This window comes from Zootoca vivipara, chromosome 3 (assembly GCF_965207765.1).
Source record: "Zootoca vivipara chromosome 3, rZooViv2.hap1.1, whole genome shotgun sequence".
Taxonomy (NCBI): domain Eukaryota; kingdom Metazoa; phylum Chordata; class Lepidosauria; order Squamata; family Lacertidae; genus Zootoca; species Zootoca vivipara.
Window position 1 is genome coordinate 89,575,613 of NC_142586.1, and position 23,739 is coordinate 89,599,351.

Genomic DNA, 23,739 nt, shown 5'->3' on the forward strand with positions numbered 1-23,739 from the left:
CTCACGTGCCTTCGCAGCCACCGTACAGCTCCCGCATCCTGCTGCTTTGCTGCATTGCACGCTGGGAATTGTAGTCTCTTTATCCAGTCACTCAATAGAGTTGTGGCAAACGTGAGGCCCTCCAGATTTTTTTTCTTCTTTTTTTGGACTGCAACTCCCATCATTCCTGACTGTTGACGACGGTGGCTAGGAATGCTGGGAATTGGAGTCCAACGACATCAGGCGGGCTCATTTCCCCACACACAGAGGACCGAGGGATACGAAATGCTTGCGTAGAGAGAGAGCTGAAGCTAGAAAGTATATTAGGCGCCGGGAGTCGAAGGGTTGGAACGGGGGTGGGGGGCTTAAAGCAGGAATGGGAGCGGAGGGTGGCGCCAATGTGGGCCTCCATGAGTCGGGTGGGTGTTAGGCGTCTAAAGCGGTGCCTGCCTCTTTGCTCTGCATTTCCCTTTCCCGAGGGGGTCGTGCCTCAAGGCGAGGGCGATTTCCGGGGTCTTCGAGGAGTCCTAGGCGGGCGTGGCGTGGCCTGTTTAGCAGAGGGAGGCGGAGCTCCCGCTTCGCTTGAGGGGCGGAATTCGACGGTGGCGGAGCTGCCATGCGGATTCGCGGACGAAGCAGCCCCGCAGGGGATCCCAGGCTGAAGCATCGGATTAAGCAGGTACCACCTCGTTTCCATCTCTTGGTCCTTCCCTTATGGGGTAGACTCCCGATAAGCTGAGCCCCCTGGGCTTTCTTTTTGCACTCTGGGCAAGGAAAAGCGTGCCTCTGAGCCTACTACGATTGCTTTTCCCGCCCTACGCCAGCCCAGCAGCCGTAGCCAGGTCTCCCACATCCAGCATTAGGAGAGAACTGGGCGATCAAGTCCATAGCACTTTTGTTCTGCAGACCAAGTTGATTCCCGCCCCCCTTTGGACTGAATTAATATATAGTTGTGGGATAAATTTAAAGCCTCATCTTTACCATTTTCGGTTTGGAAATAAGTCCCAATGTGTCTGGCGGGATTGATTTGCGAGTTTATTTTGGAGTCATGCAACCTAGGCGTGTTTACCATGTCTGCCGAGTAGAGTGGATTTTTAATCACATTGAACGTCCTTCTCCTTTGAAATCAATAGGCACATTGCTATACCTGCAGTAAAACAGGTAGACATGTCCTTGTCAGATAGCATAGAATTGGGCTGTTGGTCTTTAGTGTGAGATGGACGAGTTAAATGTTGATGGTAGAAGGTAATTGTGCCATGCTTTTAGCCCATGGGCTTCCAAATGGTTGAGCTGAGAAAGAGTGAATAAATCCCTTGCTTCTCTTAACATATCACAAATTACATTTATAAAAAGCAATGCTAGAACCTGCATACAGTGAGCAATTATTTATTTGATGTTTGTCTAAAAAAATAAAAACCACAGTTGAATTTAATAAACCTATCACGTATGCAAATACTAAAGGTATTTTTTGTATTTTAAAAATTATATCAATTACAGTACCTGAAGAGTAACAAATGTGGCAAGTATGTTGACATTGGAGTTTTAGCTGCTGAGCTACAGAAAACATACAGGTAAGATACAGATTTCTTACACTTGCTTGATGATAAACACAAGGACCTGGTTTATACATAACTATAAAGTGTGGTTTAGCATTGTGGGTTAAACCACTGAGCCTAGGGCTTGTCGATCAGAAGGTCGGCAGTTCAAATCCCTGTGAAGGGGTGAGCTCCCGTTGCTCCGTCCCAGCTCCTGCCAACCTAGCAGTTTGAAAGCACGCAATGTAAGTAGATAAATAGGTACCGCTCTGGCAGGAAGGTAAACGGCATTTCCATGCACTGCTCTGGTTTGCCAGAAGCAGCTTAGTCATGTTGGCCACATGACCCAGAAGCTGTATGTAGACTCCCTCGGCCAGTAAAGCGAGATGAGTAAAAGAATTTTTTTTACTAAAGGCAAAAAGGCTTCGTTACCAAAAAAAAACTTCAGAGAAAAAACTTCAAATGTGCGAGGTACAAACAAAAGTAAGAGAGAGAATGACCAGCTCACTGAGTGCACAAATATCTCTCTTGGCTCAGCATGACTTTGAGATAGTCAAAACAATATTTGCAACAGAAATGAATATTCTAGAACAGGCATCCCCAAACTCGGCCCTCCCGCTGTTTTGAGACTACAACTCCCATCATCCCTATGTAACAGGACCAATGGTCAGGGATGATCGGAATTGTTGTCCCAAACAGCTGGAGGGCCGAGTTTGGGGATACCTGTTCTAGAATGAACTAGAATCTTCCAGCATTTTCCAGTTTTTGCCATCAAAGACTTTAGCCATGACAAACAATAGTCCCAGATTTGGAAAAACAAATAATTTCGATTACAGTTGTTGGAAAAAGAATAGAAAATGTTCCCGTCACCTATTCAGGGCTGTGCTGAAAGAGGAGAGCTGAGGGCTCACCCAGGCTTAGGGCCCATTTACATACCCCCCCCCTGCCAGCAAGTTACTTGTGCTCTGCAGCATGGATAATGTATACTGTACTGGACAGAAAGGCTGGATTGGGGACATAGCTGTCAAGTTCTCCCTTTTTTAAAGGGAAATTCTCTTATTCTGAATAGGATTCCTCGCGAGAAAAGGGGAAACTTGACAGCTATGATTGGGGGATAAGGAAAATGTGAACCAACCTCTCTTTCTCTCATAAGGAGAACCTTACACCTGTGCATGGTTCTGTTGAGTCTAAAGGGCCTCCCATTGTAGAACCCATGGCAGACTGAAGAATGACATGATATTTGATAAAGAATGTACAGTCGAGTAACAACTTACGTGGGGGTTTCGTTCTGGGGTTAGCGTGTACAGCAAAAATTGCATGTAGTCAAAACACACTCTCCCTGCACCTCCAATCTCTCCTGGGGGTGAGTGTAATGGCGGGTGAGATTGCCTACGTTACCCCCTTCCTTTCCCCTGGCCAAACTCTAAAACTGAATTCACGCAAGTTGAAGTACACATGAATTGCAAGTCAATTGTAATTTGGAAAACAGACCACTTTTGTTAAATTTTGGTCCCAATCTTTCCCTGTGTTTGACCCGAATTAACTCAGGATAAGGCTAATTTTCTTCTTACAACAGTTAGATTATGTGTCTTTGCTGGAAATGCAGTATGTGCAGAAGAAGGCCTTCACTGAGACTAATGTATAAAATTGATTTCCAGTGCTGATTATGGACGCAGAAAAAGAAATGCCTTTAGAATACAGGTAGAGAAAGGTGAGTCCTTTTTTAAATATTGAATTTGAAATGAAAATTCAGTCCTCGGTAATGGGCTGGATGGCAGCTGTGACGGATTGACCTGGTGGGCAAAAGAACTCCAGGGTGCAGAGAGTTAAACCCCAACCTCCTGGATAAATGACGCATTCCATTCCTGAGGGGCGGGACTGCCAGGAGTTTAAAAGGAATGGGAGGCAGTTAATTCGGGGGAGAGGGTTGTGGGAGCGAGAGAGAGTGTGGGTAGGCGTAGGAGATCTTAAAGTGTTCTGAGGAGTTTAATTGAATTATATTATCTAGCCATTGTTAATTGAAACTAAGAATATGATCTAAGAGCCTGTACACATGAAACCATTACGCGTTTAAAAGACCTCTAGTAATAAAGCTTTCTTAAATGTTAGTGGATGTGCTTAGTTATTCCAGCTGGGTATCTAAACACACAGAAGTGGTGGCTCAATAGAGGACAAAACTTACCTCGGGGATAGAGGCGACAGTTTGTGTCCTAGAGTTACACTGAGGAGGCTTAGGAGGGTAACCTGGGGTGCCACAAAGTTGCCAGAGTGGAAAGGGCAAACTTTTGCAGTGGGGAATCAAACTGAGTGAGACCCTTTACTGTAGGCAGGAGGTTATTCCGTCAAACAGCCTAGAGTTTATCAAGATACCAGGCCACGTAAGCTGGAAGACTCTCTTTACTAAGGAACCCAAGTATCGGGTTTATTTTAAGGCGGCAGGAGAAGTGGGGGGGGGGGTGTGTGGTTTCACCCCTGGATTCCTGTGGCGCATTTTTAGTAATAGAGAGGGAGGACATTTCGTCACATATTAAGAAGGATCCCCGAAAGTTTAGTGACAACACCGGGACTGGGTTTGTCGCATATTAGTTGGTGGCAAAGTCCTTGGTTTCATTACAGCAGCCAACAAACTGAAGCTCAGTCTAGATAAGACTGAGATACTGCTGTTGGGTAGTTCCCTAGACTAGATGGATGGGAGGTTGCCTGCTCTTGAAGAAGAGGGTACATAGCTTGGGGGTACTTCTGGATCCTTTGCTGTTGCTTGAGGCTCAGGTGACCTCAGTGGTGTGGAGTGTCCTCCATCAGCTTCAACTGGTAGCCCAGCTGCACCCATATCTGGACAGGGATAGCTTAACTTCTGTCTATGCTCCGGTAACCTCTAGGTTATATGTGGTGCATTTTCTATGGTGGCTCTCCATTTGTGGAATGCTCTCCCCAGTGAGGCTCTCCTAGTGCCTTCATGGCATATCTTTAGGTGACAAGAGAAAAGGTTTCTATATAACCAAGCTGATTCTATGGCCTTTTAAATATGTTTGTGGGAGGGGGGGTTATTGGTTTGTTTTTGTCTTATTATGTATTTTGTATTTTTATGTTGTGAAGTGTCCTGTGGTCTTCAAATGAAGAGTGGTATACAAATATAATAAACACCGTAATTATAATGAAAAATCATTACATCAGAGGTAGTTGTGGGTAATCCAAAAGTATCTTAAGATTCTGCCTGCTCCTCATCAAAATGAATCTAGGCCAGATTCAATGTGATTTGTGGATCCTAGGTAGATCTAACACTTACTTAGGCTATGGTCTTATTCAGGAGCTTTGAATTCACTGAGACTTTTTGTTCTTCTTTTTGGTTTCACTATTGCCAAACAAGATTACGGGGTTCTATGCTTTTATCTATGTTTTTAAATTTTCTTCAACAGTTTTTGGGATAATCAATGATGAGCTTAAGTCTGAAGATTTAGCTGCTCTAGAGGATGAACATTTGGCGAAGAAAGCAAGACACAAAGGGGAGGAAGAGTAAGTTGAAATTACTTAATTCCAAGAGTTAAGAACCTTTTATAAAGCCATGGAAATTAATTGGTCCAGGTCAGATGTAACACCACATGATCTTGAAACCATAGTCGGGCAATTCTCTTCTCTCCTGCAGAGCAGATACTAACCCCTCTTTCTGTTTCCGAGCAAACTATGGGTAGTATTACAAATCATGTAGGAAACAAAATGCTAGACTAGATAGACCTTTAGTTTGATCTAGCAGGGCTTCTATGTCAGGGATGATGCCAGTGTCATCCAACAGCATGTGAAAAACCACAGGGTCTCTGTCTTAAAGAATAATGTAAAACTTATTGTTGTTAAAGCATCCTTTCTTTCTCCTAAGTGATTCAGAGAGCTGCATGGATACTTCGGACACTGACACAGGACTCCCAGTAAGTGTGTTCGTGTTGGACTGTTCTCTGATGAAATGTGTTCTAAGCATTGTTTGTAGTTCTGAAACCAAGTGTACGCAGTGGATATAGATGAAAAGCCTTCAATCGGTAGTGGCCAGCCTTTTCTTCAAACCTACGTGGAATGGATAGCGCCACTCCTGGTACAGTGCATGATCATCATACATACGTAGCTCCTGCCATCTAGTGGCCTGCGCCAGTTTGCCTCTAATCTATTGAAGCAGGAGACCTGGTTTTGCCATAATCCCAACAGTAACGCTCCTGTCAAGGTGTGCCATGTGCTGCTGCTTGTGTGACTTGTGACACTCACATTGCAAGTTGATGTTGGAAAAGGTGGGCGCAAGCAACTCTTAAAGAGAAAGGCGTTGCAAAGAGCCAGAAAAATACTAATCCAGAACATTATAAATATATGAATTAAAGACGTGTTATAATGGACCTCCTGAGTGATAAAATTAGGGTGGGAGGCCTGAGAGAGCGATTGGGGAAAATAACACCCTACAGAAGGAGGAAAAGCTGGATACTATTTTGAAAGATTGCTTTATATATAATTGGCAGATAAGAGAAGCGGACCTTCTTTTTCTTTTTCTTAATTTTCTTCTTTCTAGCCTTTTTCTCTTTATTCTTTTTCTTCTATTTTTTCTTTGTTAAGATATTTAATATTTTAGTTTAGGGGGAGATATTTGATAATGTTCTGTGTTTTTCTTTATGTTCTAATAAAATTAATTTTTTAAAAAAGGTGGGTGAAAGTCAATTATATATGTGCTGGTCCCAAGTCTGCCTTCACCTGGGCAGAAACAAGAAGTGCATATGTGACTAGAATGCATAAGTATCATTTGTTAACTCAGTTACTTTCTGGGGAACACTTGCCTACCTGTGTAGGCAAGAAGGCAAGGGGTTGGTTACACAGATCCGGTATATTTATAATGTACCGTTCAGTATTTTATGCATAATGTATTCTGTAGCTAAGCACACTAGGGAAAAAAGCTATAGTTTTTTTTAAATCAGAACCTTCCATTGATTCTTTCATAATTTTTTTTTCAGCCCTCAAATCACATGAACTCATCTTTGTTGACCTTATACCGGAAAGGAAATCCAGATTCTCTTCCAGCGTCTCCCAAGAGTGCACAGACAATGTCCAGCACTCCTTCACAGAAGCCTGGATCGAATAGGCTTCCCACTCAAGCACCATCCGATACCAGGATCTCAGAAGGTGGCTGGTTTATTGATAAAACCCCAGACAGGAAAGAGGAAAACTTTTTTATTGACCTTTGTGCAGAAGAAGAAAGCGATGGTTCTAAACAGATGGCTGAGGTAATGTCTTGACATTACTGAGAATTTATTCCATCTTTCCTGTCCCATCACATAAACTTAGGGTCAATAACAATAAAGCATACATCTAGAACATACTATAAAAATAGTTTTAAGAAGCTACGTTATTGCAGAAACAAAAACTCCTAAACTGGTATCACCAGCTAAATGCAGTTCTAATTGCAGTTGTTGTTGTTTTTAGCCCATTTCAGCTGTTTTCAAAAACACACGGGAATGAAAAATTATTTTACAGTTCAGTGACTCTTGGAGATCGGTCAACATGCTCAGTCATTGATTTATTTTTTAAAGAATGTTCTGTATTTCTGCATACCGCAAGATTCATTTGAGCACGGGGATTTTCCCCGCTTGTTTCTCAGTGGCCTTGTTTTGGTTCCATTTGTGTTCTCCTGAGTTTGCAGTGAGACGGAATATCCTCACCAAAACTGAGACCATTTCCACCTCTTGTTGCGTTGTATGATGATGATGCATAGCTTTCCCCTGAGGCTAGTACCCCCTTCAGGAGGGCAGTAGCCCACAGAGCCCATCCTACGCTAGGAGCTGGCTTTGTGATTTGACAGTAGATGTGTACTGGTTGCCCAAGACACCAAACCAGCAGTTCCACCTTTCAGTCTTTGCCTTACCATGCAGAAGTTGTGTGAAACAGGCTGATAGAGCCTTAAGCATGCCAAGGAATGATAGGCTGATTGGGGTTTATTCGTATTATGTGTCTCCTCTTTTTCAGTATTGCCGCCCACTCTTGAGTAACAAGCTCCATGTTATGTTTTGTCATAGTGTTGGCACAAGCCCTGTTCTTTGTTTTGAGCCTTGCCCTTAGTATATGGTTGGCTGCACATCTAGAAAACACCATTGCTTAATTTTTGACGCATGTTCAGACTTTATTGGCCTTGATCCTCTGTCGACACGTGTAAAATGCACCCCAAGGCTACTGGGGCGGAAACCATATAACTTTTTCTGTGTCTGCCTCCCACAACTCACATGGTCTAGGTAGTCCTCAGCCTAGATGAGATGTGAATGGTTATATGGTGTTTCAGGGTCCCTCTTCCTTTATCCAATCGAAAATCAGTGTTTTTATTCTTACAGCTCTTCTGCTCAGTTTGCATCCTATTTAAATGACTGAGAGAATTAATCAAAAAATAAGAAACCAACCATGCACATCAGGTTCTGGGGAGACAACAGGATTTTTGCAAAATGCTGTTTAAGGTTATTAGTTGCTCATTATATCTAGAAGAAGAAGAGGAGTTTGGATTTGATATCCTGCTTTATCACTACCCGAAGGAGTCTCAAAGTGGCTAACAATCTCCTTTCCCCTCCTCCCCCACAACAGACACCCTGTGAGGTGGGTGGGGCTGAGAGACTTCAGAGAAGTGTGACTAGCCCAAGGTCACCCAGCAGCTGCATGTGGAGGAGCGGAGACGCGAACCCGGTTCCCCAGATTAGGAGTCTACCACTCTTAACCACTACACCACACTGGCTCCTACAGCTACTTAGCCCATTACCTGTTCTTCTCATGTTGCTTGAGAAAGCAGCACATAATGTGTAAAACAATATATTGTCTATTTTATGACAAATCATAATGTTATCGGAGTCGAACACAGGGTTCCAGACACACTTATCTAGCTTGCATAGTTTAAGCTCAATTAATGCCAGCGCCTTCTGTCAAGAGCTTGGGTGTAACCTTCGACGCCTCCCTTTCCATGGAGGCGCAGGTTGCATCCACAGCAAAGGTGGCATTTTTCCATCTCCGCCATATTAAGCAGTTGGTCCCTTACCTCTCTCGCCCTGATCTGGCCACAGTGATCCATGCGACGGTCACCTCCAGGCTTGATTATTGTAACTCGCTCTATGCGGGGCTGCCCTTCAAACTGACCCAGAAACTCCAGCGGGTGCAGAATGCCGCAGTGAGGCTCCTTACGGGGTCCCGGCCGTGGGATCACATTCATCCAGTGCTTTACCAGCTGCACTGGCTCCCGGTGGAGTACAGGATCAGGTTTAAGGTGCTGGTTTTGACCTTTAAAGCCATATGCGGCTTGGGACCCTCGTACCTACAGGACCGCCTCTCCTGGTATGCCCCGCGGAGGACCTTAAGGTCCACAAACAACAATATTCTGGAGATCCCGAGCCATACGATGGCTAGATTGGCCTCTACTAGAGCCAGGGCCTTTTCAGTCCTGGCCCCAACTTGGTGGAACGCTCTTTCCCAGGAGACCAGGGCCCTGCGGGATTTGTCATCTTTCCGCAGGGCCTGCAAGACAGAGCTGTTCTGCCTGGCCTTTGGGTTAGACTCAGCCTGACCCCTGTGTTTTCCTCCCTCATGGCTTGGATTCATGTACTACTTGAAATGAGGCTGCACTTTAAATTTTAATACTGTATTTTAATTAATTGTTTTTATGTTTTGTTGTAATTTCTGTTGGTGTGAGCCACCCTGAGCCTGGTTTTTGACTGGGGAGGGTGGGGTATAAATAAAAATTTATTATTATTATTATTATTATTATTAAACATTTCCCACCAGTTAGAGCCTTCCTTGTGACTCAGTAAGACTGGGTTTGTCTAATCACAGCCATCATTTTGTGTAAAACTTTCTAATCGACAATCGGTATCCTCACTTTGGCAGGGGGCCAGATGTAAGGGCAGCTCTCAGGGCCTTTCAGTGACTCACCTCACAAGTTACCAAGACTCACAAGTTCCTTGAGCTTGTGACCTTGAGCCATAGGTGCAAGTCAAGTACGCTTAAATGACCATGTCTTGGCTTTTCCCCCTGTAAGGATAAGCTTATACACTCTCAACATGCCAGCCAAACCCACAAGGTATGGCATAACAGTTTGGTTGTGCTGTGATTCCAGAGAAGAGAGAAACAGGGAGAGAAAGAGAGAGAAAGGGAAGGAAGCGGCCCAACATCTAAGCCCAACAGAGAGCTGGTAAGTTAGTCATCACATTGCCACCCACTGGGAAATAGCTAATAAAAGATTGACTGAGTTGGCATGTTATAAAACAAACCAGAAATGCCTTGTTCACAAATCCGGAATGATCGGTGGCAGTTTTTATAGTTTTTAAGAAGGTTTGGCACTTGAAAGGAAGTCGATCAAGTAGATCAAGAGAAAGGGAAGGTTTGTGAAACCTGCAAGCAGGATTTGAGCCCAAGAGCACCCCTGTCCTGTAGTTCAGCAACTGGTCTTCAGAAGCATTGCTTCTTCCAATTGTGGAGGCAGAACATTATCATCATGGCCAATAGCCTTTCATAACCCTCTTCTCCCTGAACTTGTTATTTCCTCTTTTGAAACCATCTAGGTTGTTGGCCGTCACTGCCTTCTGTGAGAGTGAGCATCATAGTTTCACCATGCACTGCACGAAGAAGTGCTTTTATCTATCCTGAATTTTCCAACTTTCATTTTACCTGGATGTCCGGGCATTTCTTGTGTTATGAGGGAGGGTGAGAAAAAATATATATCTCCATGCACTTTCTCCATACCGTGCATAATTGTATCAACTTCTGTCAAGTCTCCACTTACTCACCTTGTCTCTAAACTTAAAATTCCCAAACGCTGCATCCTTTCTTCAAATGGGAGTTGCTTCATCCCTTTCATCATTTGGGTTGCGCTTTTCTGAACCTTTTCCAACTCTGCAATAACCTTTTGGAGGCGAGGCAGTCACAGGAACATTATGCTTAAGTAAAAGTAATATCTGCCTCCATCATGCACTTATATAATGTGATTGTACGTAGGCTATTTATGTTACATAGCATGTGCTGAGATGTGTTGTTACCAGCAAATCCACAAATCTTCATACTGTGCAACTATTGGTGCAATCCAAACCATGTCTTATTGGAAGTAAGTTGTACTGAATTCAATTAGGCTTTCTTCCCAGGGGTTAAGATTGCAGCCGATGAAACGTATGTTGATGGTACTATATTATTAAAAATGGGATTAGTCAGACCCAAACTACTGCTTGTGTCGTTCCCCCCCCCCCCCCCGTCGGGGTAACCCTAATGACTTGTGTGCGCTATCTTTTTTGCTAGAAAAGGAACGTCTAAATGAATACTTTTTTAAAGCTTGCTAGACTGCTAGAGTGGTGACTGGGAGCGGCCGCCGAGACCATATAACACCGGTCCTGAAAGACCTACATTGGCTCCTAGTACGTTTCCGAGCACAATTCAAAGTGTTGGTGTTGACCTAAAGCCCTAAATGGCCTTGGCCCAGTATACCTCCACTCCCATCATACTGCTTTTAATGTGTGACATTTTAATGTATTTTATTTTTTTGTTGGAAGCAGCCCAGAGTGGTTGGCGAAACCCAGCCAGATGGGAGGGGTACAATTATTATTATTATTATTATTATTATTATTATTATTATATAACTAGAAACTCTTATTTGTACTCTAGGGTTCAAAAGACATTTCCTTTCTGGAGAAACCCAAGAGGAAGAGAAATAAAAGGAGGAATGAGTCTCAGGAAGTAGATGAAGAAATAGAATCTGCTTTGAGAAAACAGAAGAGTAAGAGACATTGTACTAAATAATATTTAAAGAAAGAAGCAAGAAAGCCACTGCTTATTCCTCTGGCTCTTTTATACATTGTTCTGCCCAGTCTTTTCTTAATTCCCCACCCCCACCCCCAGTGCTTTCCATGTACTTGATGAGAATATCTCGCAGATTGTGTTCTCGCTGTCCTAGTAACATCTCCATCTTTCCTTACAGTTAAACAAAAAGGGTTCGAGCTGAGAACTTCTTCTGTGAAGTTTGAGGATATAGGAGGCAATGATGAGACTCTGAAGGTTAGAGTTAACTAAACTCTCTGGGCGGGCTTCAACTAATGAGTCCCATCAGTGGAAGCCCTGCAGAAGGACAGTGCTCTCCCTCAACCCTGCACTCCGCGGAAATGGCTTTGAGTGGCTCAGGAGAAACCCACAGGATAGGAGGAGGGGTTGCTGTGTCTGGCAAGTTGAAAAGCTTGCCATAACAGAACAGTCACCTTAGCTCAACATTGAATTCCTCATTCTGACTGGATGAAAGTTGTCAAGAAAATCACTTAAACAATGAAAGAGATGAGCATCTACATATTGCTGAGGGCTGTTTCATGCAGCATTATTTAGGTGTAAGGCTATTTTTTAAAGCTGTAATCCACAAATACTGTGAGTGCTTTGCCTCACAGTAAAAGAAATTAAAACTCTATTCTGAGCTAACCCCGGTTTAGCTGTAAAAAGCTAAATTCTACAGACTTGCTTTATTGCATGATTCTGCTTTTGCTAGCAGTAGGAGGGTAAACTGAAGCACTAGCCTTAGATACCTTAGGAATGCTATAGTTGCGCCAGGCATTGTGCACAGGCTTTCAAGCATATCTTCAGGGTTAGAAACTTCTGTGTCTTAAAATGAAAGGTGCACTGTGACCCAAGTGCTATCTCTGCATTTGTGATAAAGACACATAGTGCTGTTAATAACATTTGCAAAGATGAGATAATGCAGAATTTACTTATTTGCATCGGTCGGAATCCATTCACTCCTTGGGTATGATCTCATTTGGTGACGGGGCAGGAGAACACAGAATTCTGGGAGTAAATTTAGAATGCATGTGGAAACTGTTAACTGTTACAAAAAGTAAGAGAGGACAATTTCCCCCCATTTTCACTGTAGGAAGTGTGCAAGATGCTGATACATATCTGTCATCCTGAAGTATACAACTATTTAGGAGCTGTTCCACCTCGAGGATTTCTCTTGCATGGACCACCAGGGTGTGGGAAGACGTTATTAGCTCAGGCAATCGCTGGGGTGAGACTATTGGTGTATACTTTTTTCTTTCTCTGCCTTCAAACCTCAGGTGTATTTGTATTTTTAATGCAGGCAGAGATGGTTTTAGGCATGTCTGATATGTATGTGACTGCGCACGTGCACATCGCACCAAACCTGGAAGTGTCCTAGGCATAGCAGCCAACTCCTAGAGGTCTAGGTGCCCTTGCCCCCCCCCAATTAAATATTTGAGGAAGGTTATTTTGCAAAGCCCCTTCATGGATCAATGCCTTGTCGTGGCGAAGGGGCTTGAATAACTCAGAGAAGCTATGAGCTATGCCATGCAGGGCCACCCAAGATGGACAGGTCATAGTGGAGAGTTTTGACTAAACGTGATTCACCTGGAGAAGGAACTGGCAAGCCACTCCAGTATCCCTGCCAAGAAAACTCCATGGACAAAGACAATAGGCATATAAAAGTTATGACGCTGGAAGATGAGCCCCTCAGGTCGGAAGGCGTCCAACATGCTACTGAGGAAGAGCGGAGGACAAGTACAAGTAGATTCAGAGCTGATGAAGTGGCTGGGCCAAAGCCGAAAGGACACTCAGTTGCGGATATGCCTGGAAGCGAAAGGAAAGTCCGATGCTGTAAAGAAAAATATTGCATAGGAACCTGGAATGTAAGAACCATGAATGGAGGTAAGCTGGATGTGGTCAAAAATGAGATGACAAGAATAAATATCGACATCCTGGGCATCAGTGAACTAAAATGGAAGGGAATGGGCGAATTCAGTTCGGGTGACTATCATATCTACTACTGTGGGCAAGAATCCCGTAGTAGAAATGGAGTGGCCCTCATAGTCAACAAAAGAGTGGCAAAAGCTGTAATGGGATGCAATCTCAAAAATGACAGAATGATCTCGATACGACTCCAAGGCAGACCTTTTAACATCACAGTAATCCAAGTTTATGCACCAACTACCGGTGCTGAAGAAAGTGAAATTGACCAGTTCTATGAAGACTTACAACACCTTCTAGAAATGACACCAAAGAAGGATGTTCTTCTCATTACAGGGGATTGGAATGCTAAAGTAGGGAATCAAGAGATAAAAGGAACAACTGGCAAGTTTGGCCTGGGAGTTCAAAATGAAGCAGGGCAAAGGCTAATAGAGTTCTGTCAAGAGAACAAGCTGGTCATCACAAACACTCTCTTCCAACAACACAAGAGACGACTCTACACATGGATATCACCAAATGGGCAGCATCAAAATCAGATTGATTATATTCTCTGCAGCCAAAGATGGAGAAGCTCTATACAGTCAGCAAAAACAAGACCTGGAGCTGACTGTAACTCAGATCATCAGCTTCTTATAGCAAAATTCCAGCTTAAACTGAAGAAAGTAGGAAAAACCACTGGGCCAGTAAGATACAATCTGAATCAAATCCCTTATGAATACACAGTGGAAGTGAGGAACAGGTTTAAGGATTTAGATTTGGTGGACAGAGTGCCTGAAGAACTATGGATGGAGGCTCGTAACATTATACAGGAGGCAGCAACGAAAACCATCCCAAGGAAAAGGAAATGCAAGAAAGCAAAATGGCTGTCCAACGAGGCCTTACAAATAGCGGAGGAGAGGAGGCAAGCAAAATGCAAGGGAGAAAGGGAAAGATACAGGAAACTGAATGCAGATTTCCAAAAAACAGCAAGGAGAGACAAGAGGGTCTTCTTAAATGAGCAATGCAAAGAAATAGAGGAAAACAATAGAATGGGGGAAACCAGAGATCTGTTCAAGAAAATTGGAGACATGAAAGGAACATTTCGTACAAAGATTACCATAATCAAGGACAAAAGTGGTAAGGACCTAACAGAAGCAGAAGACATCAAGAAGAGGTGGCAAGAATACACAGAGGAATTATACCAGAAAGATATGGAGGTCTCGTACACCCCAGGTAGTGTGGTTGCTGACCTTGAGCCAGACATCTTGGAGAGTGAAGTCAAATGGGCCTTAGAAAGCACTGCTAATAACAAGGCCAGTGGAAGTGATGATATTCCAGCTGAACTATTTAAAATTTTAAAAGATGATGCTGTTAAGGTGCTACACCCAATATGCCAGCAAGTTTGGAAAACTCAGCAATGGCCAGAGGATTGGAGAAGATCAGTCTACATCCCAATTCCAAAGAAGGGCAGTGCCAAAGAATGCTCCAACTACCGCACAATTGCGCTCATTTCACACGCTAGCAAGGTTATGCTTAAAATTCTACAAGGCAGGCTTAGGCAGTATGTGGATCGAGAACTCCCAGAAGTGCAAGCTGGATTTCGAAAGGGCAGAGGAACCAAGAGACCAAATAGCAAACATGCGCTGGATTATGGAGAAAGCTAGAGAGTTCCAGAAAAACGTCTACTTCTGCTTCATTGACTATGCAAAAGCCTTTGACTGCGTCGACCACAGCAAACTATGGCAAGTTCTTAAAGAAATGGGAGTGCCTGATCACCTCATCTGTCTCCTGAGAAATCTCTATGTGGGACAAGAAGCTACAGTTAGAACTGGATATGGAACAACTGAGTGGTTCAAAATTGGGAAAGGAGTACGACAAGGCTGTATATTGTCTCCCTGCTTATTTAACTTATATGCAGAATTCATCATGCGAAAGGCTGGACTAGATGAATCCCAAGCCGGAATTAAGATTGCCGGAAGAAATATCAACAATCTCAGATATAATAATAATAATAATAATAATTTATCATTTATACCCCGCCCATCTGGCTGGGTTTCCCCAGCCACTCTGGGCGGCTTCCAACAGAAAAATAAAACACAGTAATCTATTAAACATTAAAAGCCTCCCTGAACAGGGCAGCCTTCAGATATCTTCTAAAAGTCTGGTAGTTGTTTTCCTCTTTGACATCTGTTGGGAGGGCGTTCCACAGGGCAGGCGCCACCATTGAGAAGGCCCTCTGCCTTGTTCCCTGCAACTTGGCTTCTCGCAATGAGGGAACCGCCAGAAGGCCCTCGGTGCTGGACCTCAGTGTCCGGGCAGAATGATGGAGGTGGAGAAATAATAACTTATTCTTATGCTTTTCCTGCAATTGTGACAGTCTGCTTCCCATGATCTCATATGCAGATGACACAACCTTGATGGCAGAAAGCGAGGAGGAATTAAAGAACCTTTTAATGAGGGTGAAAGAGGAGAGCGCAAAATATGGTCTGAAGCTCAACATCAAAAAAACCAAGATCATGGCCACTGGTCCCATCACCTCCTGGCAAATAGAAGGGGAAGAAATGGAGGCAGTGAGAGATTTCACCTTCTTGGGCTCCTTGATCACTGCAGATGGTGACAGCAGTCACGAAATTAAAAGACGCCTGCTTCTTGGGAGAAAAGCAATGACAAACCTAGACAGCATCTTAAAAAGCAGAGACATCACCTTGCCGACAAAGGTCCGTATAGTTAAAGCTATGGTTTTCCCAGTAGTGATGTATGGAAGTGAGAGCTGGACCATAAAGAAGGCTGATCGCCGAAGAATTGATGCTTTTGAATTGTGGTGCTGGAGGAGACTCTTGAGAGTCCCATGGACTGCAAGAAGATCAAACCTATCCATTCTTAAGGAAATCAGCCCTGAGTGCTCCCTGGAAGGACAGATCGTGAAGCTGAGGCTCCAATACTTTGGCCACCTCATGAGAAGAGAAGAATCCTTGGAAAAGACCCTGATGTTGGGAAAGATTGAGGGCACTAGGAGAAGGGGACGACAGAGGACAAGATGGTTGGACAGTGTTCTCGAAGCTACCAACATGAGTTTGACCAAACTGCGGGAGGCAGTGCAAGACAGGAGTGCCTGGCGTGCTATGGTCCATGGGGTCACGAAGAGTCGGACACGACTAAACGACTAAACAACAACAACATTTTGCAAAGGGGGAAAGCGCCACCTTTTTTAAGGATCAGCTCAAAGTTGTGCAGCTTTTTTGCAAAGGGGGAAAGCTCCATTTTTTAGGATCAGCTCAAAGTTGCTGAGTTTCCTTGCAAAGGGGAAAAAAATCCAGTTTTTATGGGGTTCAACCCACAGTTCTGCAGCTTCTCTAGCTTCTCTGCATTTCTACAGTTTCCAGACAGATAATCTAATCAGCCAGTCATATCTCCCTCTGCAGACAACAATTGAGGCCTAGGCGAGGGGCCTGGAGGGGCCAGAAAGAGAGCTAGCTCTCTTATCTCCCTCTCCGATCTCTTGCAATCAGCTGCTGAGCGGTTCCTTTCTCTTTCTTGTTAGCCTTTAGCTCTTTCTTTTTAAAAAAGCACGATCTGCCTTTAGCCCCTGGGCAATTTGGCTCCAGGGACCACACATTCGCTCCATAAGACGCACAGACATTTCCTCTTACTTTTTAGGAGGAAAAAAGTGCATCTTATGGAACGAAAAATACGGTAATAGCTGGTGAAGCTCAAAATCTGCATCAAAAAAACAAACCTCTGTACAGCATTTCTGTAACATCTTGAATGACAGTAGTAGTGGAAGCACTGTGAAAAACACTTTAAAACGTTGAAGCTGCATGGGCCTCTTCCTGCTTTGTATGTTATGGTGCTCAGTACTTTTTTTGAATAGAAGGGAAATAATTTTGATATACATGTTCTCTCTTCTGTTCCTGCAGGCCAGGCCTCCCAGGAGGTCATTGGTCTGCAATCTAGGGTCTCCTCAATGCTTGCCTTTACTTCTCTTTTAAATGGTACTGTACAAGGGTGTAGTACACCCTGGATAACTGCAAGATCTCATGACACTGTTATCTGTTAAAGTCGTTTTGTTCATTGCCCATTGAATCAAGGGGTGGTGTTACTCTCCCTTCCACCATTCAGCCCTCCATGGTAGACGCTTCTGTAAAATGCCTGAGCCTTGGTAAGTGTCTTTCCTACAATAATGTTGTTTTGTGTTTGTTTTTCTAGGAGCTTGAACTGCCAATACTCAAAGTAGCTGCTACTGAGATTGTGTCGGGAGTGTCAGGTGAATCGGAACAGAAGCTAAGGGAACTGTTTGAGCAAGCTGTGGTAAGACCAGCAGGAAACAGTCTTAAAGCCTTTTATTAATTCACTTGACTCTGAATAATTTCTACACACAAATTTAAAGGTGGAGAAAGGTGCATCCTCATCTAACATCCTGGCAGGAAGGCAAATTTCCATGTATCAGAATACTAGCTGTGGGTTGGCTGTAAAATTGTTCCACTTATTTTTCTAAAAAATAATAATAGCTGAAACCCAACCTCTTTACAGCTTCTATTAAAAATCTCCACTGAATAGAATCAAAAACCTTTTTCTACATTAAAATTAAAACCCAAATATTGTCTTTGCTGCCAAGTCTAGTTTTTCTAACATTCCATGAGGGTTGTCTTCCAACTATACATTTTTTCCCCAGTATGATCTCTTAAGAAACTTATTTGCTAAGTAATATTGCTGCCAAAATCAAATGATCTGCATTCAGCAGGGATGTAGATCTTTATGATTATAGTTCCTCCAGGTTCTTTTCTACTTTGAATTAGGATGTGCCTGTTTCTTTATATAGTCTGTTATGCAAAAGTTTTAGAGGAAGTTGTTTTAATGTGTGTCATATTCTAGCTCTTTCGCAATACATTAACTTCTTTCGAAGCTATTCAGACAATACACAGTGCTTATGAGTTTCAAGGTCGCTTTCTCTTTAAAGTTTAATGCTGGACATTTTGTATTGTCCAAACATAGTGGTGTGTTTTGGTAATTAGAATCAACTTCCTTTTATTGACTCGATTCGCAGTCAGGCAGCTCTAAAAGTGGTGCATATGCCAGTTTAGCATTGCACCATCATGTACCTTATTAAAACCCGTATTTTCCTGCAAAGGATAAAATCTATTCTGGTTTTGAATAGTTTTTTTCTCCATACAGTAGTAATAGAAATAAAATGATGGCTTATACATACACATAGAAAAGGGTGCAGTCCAAATCCATTAACTCAGTGTCTTTTTTGGGGGGGGAGGGATATTGAATTTGACCAATACTGCATCTTGCATTTTTATCTTAGTGCTGCTGTTAGTCCATGCATAAGGGGGAAAACTGTTTATTGAATGGATGTGGTAAAAATTAAAATAAGGAAGCACCTGCAATTATTAATTGTGGCTCAATGTGTTGGGGGAGGCAGAATGTGGGGACATATTCTGATACTCTCATTCATTCTGTCACACCCCGACTCTCTTTCTTTTCATGTGTGTATGTCCAATTCACTTTTATTGTGGTAGATACCCTATGCAGACCTCTTTCCAGCACAGAGCACTTGCTAATATGTATTTGGTTGGGTGAAAAGTTTTGTTTTAACTTTTTAATAGTTGGTACCTTGCTGCTCCTCCAACAAATATTAATTTGAAATTATAAAACAAAAAATCATAATATGCTAAGAGTTACTTAATCGTGTTCTGTGTTTGTACTGATTTCTTTTTTATCATTATTATTTCTAGGCCAATGCTCCATGCATCCTCTTCATAGATGAAATTGATGCTATCACACCCAAGAGAGAAGTTGCCTCAAAGGACATGGAGCGGAGAATTGTAGCGCAGCTTCTGACTTGCATGGACGGTCAGGGCTTTTTATTGTAGTAAAAGTGCTCTATCAGATCTGCTTTTTAAATTGGACCTTGCTCTTTAGGTGAAATTTCAGCTGAATATCATGTCAGCTGCAGATTTCCAAGTACCATATCAGCAAATTACAGAGGGGTAGCTGTGACAATCTTTACCGAAAGCACAAAAAAGTGGGGTGTGTATCTTGTGGCACCTTAAAGACTAATTGATCTGTCGTGGCAGGAGCTTTCAAGGGCCAGAACTCACTTTGTCAGATGCATTAGATAACTTTCAGATGACAACTGTGCTTATACATGCTAATAGGTCCAATGTTAAACCTCTAACCTTCCACATGTTGAAGGACTCTAAATTCAATCAGCCACAACCAGCATGATCAGACATGCTGAGAGCTGAAGTTCACCAACATCTGTATCTCTGGTATAGATAGAAAAATGTGCCAGGAGACCACAATGTTAAGCAATGCAAAAGGCAACAGTTGGTTGTGTCACAGTATTATGCAGAGAGCACAGATGAGTACAGAATCCAGTGAATTGAATGCACAAGGACTAGTCAGCCTGGTAATGACTTTCGAAAGAGCAACTCAGTAAGAGGTGTTACCACCAATCAGCATTTCAGAGTAAATTAACACTATCGTTGCTGCTCTGAAGGGTCACTTTGCATACACAAAAACACTGGTTATATTTTTCACAAAACTTCCTCCTTTATATTCTCTTCCCGCTCCAATTGTAACTGTGTGTCTGCTTGACAACTGAGACCACAAAAGTGTTTGCAGTAATAAGATTTGTTAATTTCTAAGCTGTTGCGAGACTTAAGTAGGTGTTCTCAGATCAATAGTGCAGATAAATCCTTAAAAGAGGGGCAACAAGTTATAGGCATGTCAATCCTCATGACAGATTGTAACTGCCCCTCTTTTTAAGTGTTTACTGCTCTTATGACTTCTTATACATTACCAGCGACTGTTCTACTCACAAAGAGCAAGGGTTCCCACACAACAGGAAATGGCCACAGCTTACAGAGTTTGACATCATACAGGGCAAGGACCCAGTTTTCTGACAGCTGGGCTATTGACAGAGACAGTTGCTCTGCCCAAGGGATAGAAGAAGAAGAAGAAGAAGAAGAAGAAGAAGAAGAAGAAGAAGAAGAAGAAGAAGAAGAAGAAGAAGAAGAAGAAGAAGAAGAAGAAGAAGAAGAATTTGGATTTGATATCCCACTTTATCACTACCTGAAGGAGTCTCAAAGCAGCTAACATTCTCCTTTCCCCTCCTCCCCCACAACAGACACCCTGTGAGGTGGGTGGGGCTGAGAGACTTCAGAGAAGTGTGACTAGCCCAAGGTCACCCAGCAGCTGCATGTGGAGGAGCGGAGACACGAACCCGGTTCCCCAGATTAGGAGTCTACCACTCTTAACCACTACACCACACTGGCTCCTACAGCTACTTAGCCCATTACCTGTTCTTCTCATGTTGCTTGAGAAAGCAGCACATAATGTGTAAAACAATATATTGTCTATTTTATGACAAATCATAATGTTATCGGAGTCGAACACAGGGTTCCAGACACACTTATCTAGCTTGCATAGTTTAAGCTCAATTAATGCCAGCGCCTTCTGTCAAGAGCTTGGGTGTAACCTTCGACGCCTCCCTTTCCCGGTTCCCCAGATTACGAGTCTACCACTCTTAGCCACTACACCACAACATGGACAGATACTATTTCTGTCAACTTGGATGTGTGACTAGCAGGTCAGCCCATGTTAAGCTTGGTTGGGCCTTGAGCTTGCCACCCCAAGACTCTTGAGAAAAGGGAGTTGGGACCCACCCCACCCCATTACCGCTGTTGTAAATCCAGCCCAATACCTCCAGCACCTGTCCAAACGGTTGTGATGAATTATAGAAAGCTATAACAACCCAACAAATGCTGTTGCTATGGGAAGGGCAAAAGGTCCACTTCGTGAAACCAACTGGGAGAGCATAAAATTCCTTCCCAGCCTCGGCAAGTGACATTTGTCCATAGCAAGATAATGAGCAAAACCGCAACATGACAAATGGTAGAAGGTGAGTTGGTGTCAGTGCTAGTGGGACCCTAAATTTATAGCTTTGGCACGGGGCAGAAGTGGTTCTCGTGCCGTCTTGCATTGAGGCCCTGTTCCCCAGACTGGTGTAGCTTGCAGGAAACAGGATTGAATTATCTGTGCATCAGTTGATGGGCAGGGAGTTCAATCCTGATCAGAAAGGGTTTTGCACTGAAACCCTGGCTAAAGGTCCCCCAGCCCCATTTCATTTTAATGGAAACTGCTTTCTGCTCCGGGAGCAAGGTGAGCCCCCACACTCTTCAGAAAGCAAGCTTGGATCTCTTGCCCATCACCTGCTTTTGGGAGATGCATGCCTTACTGTGTGAGAGGTGCTTCAAAGTCCTGGTGTTTGGACTTTTAATGTCAAATCGGGTGGTTGACAGGCAGGTGCCCCCCATCATACTTGGCTTATAAGCCCAATCCTGATAGAGATCTAGCCTGCTGAGTTTCCTTACCTGTTTTATGTGTTCTTCTCTTCTAGCCCAGTATTATCAATGCCAAAGAGCTATAGCAGACATGCTGTTGTGGTCCCAGCATTCCCTGTAGCATCATGGCTAGTAAAAGTTGGCGGTACACATCTGAGTTGTGTACACATCCGAGTTGTGTACTGAGGGTATATAGCACAAATAATGCTTTCCTAACAGCAAAGCGTACGTTCTTTTGTCAGTTCCCTGTGAGTTTATTGTTTTTCCTTCATCTTTCAGACTTGAATAATCTGGCTACTGCTGCTCAGGTCCTAGTAATTGGGGCAACCAACAGACCAGACTCACTGGACCCAGCCCTGCGACGTGCAGGAAGATTTGATCGAGAGATTTGTTTGGGGATTCCGGGTGAAGCAGCCAGAGAGAAGTGTGTGAGCTTTGTTTTAAAGTGGTTTTTTTTTATGTTCAAATTATGGCTTACCAGCTCTTGAATCCAAAAGTTTCTCTTATACAGTGGATGCTCGGGTTGCGAATGTGATCCGTGCAGGAGGCACGTTCGCAACCCTCAGTGCTGTGTCTGTGCATGCACGGGTTGCGATTTGGCGCTCATGCGTAATGTGCAATTTAGCGCTTCTGCGCATGCGCAAGTGCCAAAACCCAGAAGTAACCCGTTCGGGTACTTCCAGGTTCGTACGGTGCGCAACCCAAAAAGACGCAAGCTGAAGCATCTGTAACCCAAGGAATGACTATACTTTTAACTAAAAGAAGAATAAGTAAACATAGCTGCTTCTTCTGCTGTAGTGCAGAAAAAAGTCTGTGTCAGATTTTTCCCTGTAGCATAGGCCTTCCCTGGTAACCCCAATTCAGACATTTGGCCAATAATGCAATAATACGGAAAGAGTAGCATGACTTGTTAGGATTTTTTGAGAAGTTGATGCCTTCATGCTATGTTTTCTCATAGATTTGTTTATTTTCTATTCAGATGCTTTAGTTTTGGTTCACCTATTACAGGAGTGAGCAGATTAAGGACTTGTGGGATCAACTTCACTTTTTACTAGGACCTCGAGACTCACCCTGGTGCAAAAGACAATAGAATTAAAGAACTCTGAGCCCAGGAACTTGCTTTGAGTAACAGAACTGAATGGAGATCATAGGCCTTCCAGACTAAAAATCTATTCAGCAGTCTAATTTGGGGTACTGGAGTGGGTGGGAGAACAGTAATTTTGTTTCTGGTATTGTTTAAAGTTTAAGCAATGAAAAAATGGAGCATTCTTATGGATCTGCTGCAAATCATGTAGAAATCCACCAAAGTTTAATAAATTATAAATATCTCCGCCCTTTTCATACGCTCTGGGGCAAATAATCAAAGAACTTATGATTCTTTCTTGCTTTCTTTCTTTCGTAAAAACTAAAATTGTGGTAACTTCTTCCTTTTCCTTCCCTTTGCCAGAATTCTGAAGACATTGTGTAGAAAACTTAGATTGCAGGAATCTTTTGACTTTGGTCATTTGGCTCATTTGACCCCAGGCTACGTCGGTGCTGATCTCATGGCACTGTGCCGTGAAGCCGCAATGTGCACTGTGAATAGAGTTCTCATTAAGCTGGAGATGGAGCAGCACGAAGTCCTAAGAAGTAACGAAAGGTCATCTGGACAAGACATGGAAAAGGATACTGAAGAGCTTGTAAGAAAGGATAGCAAAGAGCCAGATCTTCCCACTATGGTATGTATTTTCTTTGTATCCTTTCCCTGTATCATACTATAACTCTTCCATAACTTTTAATATTTTCCACATAGTATATACATGCAAGTATTTCCTTCATTGGGGCAAACATTGCAAAAGCCTGACAGTGGTCTATTAGGAGATGCATGTGGTCCTCCAGAAGTTGCTGAACTACAATTCCCATCAGCCCTAGCCAGCATGACCAAAGGTTAAGATTACTGGGAGTTGTAGTCCAACAACGTTTGGTGGGCCAAGGGTTTCACAGCCCTGAACTATAACATCACAAAGTAGCAAGCAAACTTTTGAGTTCTCCAGGACTCATTCTTGGACTGGATGTTCAGTAAAATGATGAGGGAGAACCAGATATACTTCCCTGAGTTCATTGGAGCAAGCGTGGGATTAAAATGTAGTAATAATAGTTTTTAAAAACTCCTTTAACCCTCTCCTTGTAGTGTACAA

General features: G+C 43.1%; 1 protein-coding gene across 1 annotated transcript in view; it reads left to right on the forward strand.

The window, feature by feature from the left end:
* The first annotated feature begins 177 nt into the window (after window positions 1-177).
* Window positions 178-23,739, forward strand: part of NVL (nuclear VCP like) — a 44,583-nt gene continuing 21,021 nt past the window's right edge. Inside the window, exons 1-13 of the mRNA XM_035111425.3 lie at window positions 178-658; window positions 1,477-1,550; window positions 3,173-3,225; window positions 4,931-5,027; window positions 5,386-5,434; window positions 6,494-6,763; window positions 11,157-11,268; window positions 11,470-11,546; window positions 12,403-12,537; window positions 17,418-17,519; window positions 18,950-19,067; window positions 21,842-21,986; window positions 23,010-23,280. Coding sequence (XP_034967316.1) covers window positions 596-658; window positions 1,477-1,550; window positions 3,173-3,225; window positions 4,931-5,027; window positions 5,386-5,434; window positions 6,494-6,763; window positions 11,157-11,268; window positions 11,470-11,546; window positions 12,403-12,537; window positions 17,418-17,519; window positions 18,950-19,067; window positions 21,842-21,986; window positions 23,010-23,280 — 1,566 coding nt within the window. The 5' untranslated portion in view covers window positions 178-595. The remainder of the gene's footprint in view (window positions 659-1,476; window positions 1,551-3,172; window positions 3,226-4,930; window positions 5,028-5,385; window positions 5,435-6,493; window positions 6,764-11,156; window positions 11,269-11,469; window positions 11,547-12,402; window positions 12,538-17,417; window positions 17,520-18,949; window positions 19,068-21,841; window positions 21,987-23,009; window positions 23,281-23,739) is intronic.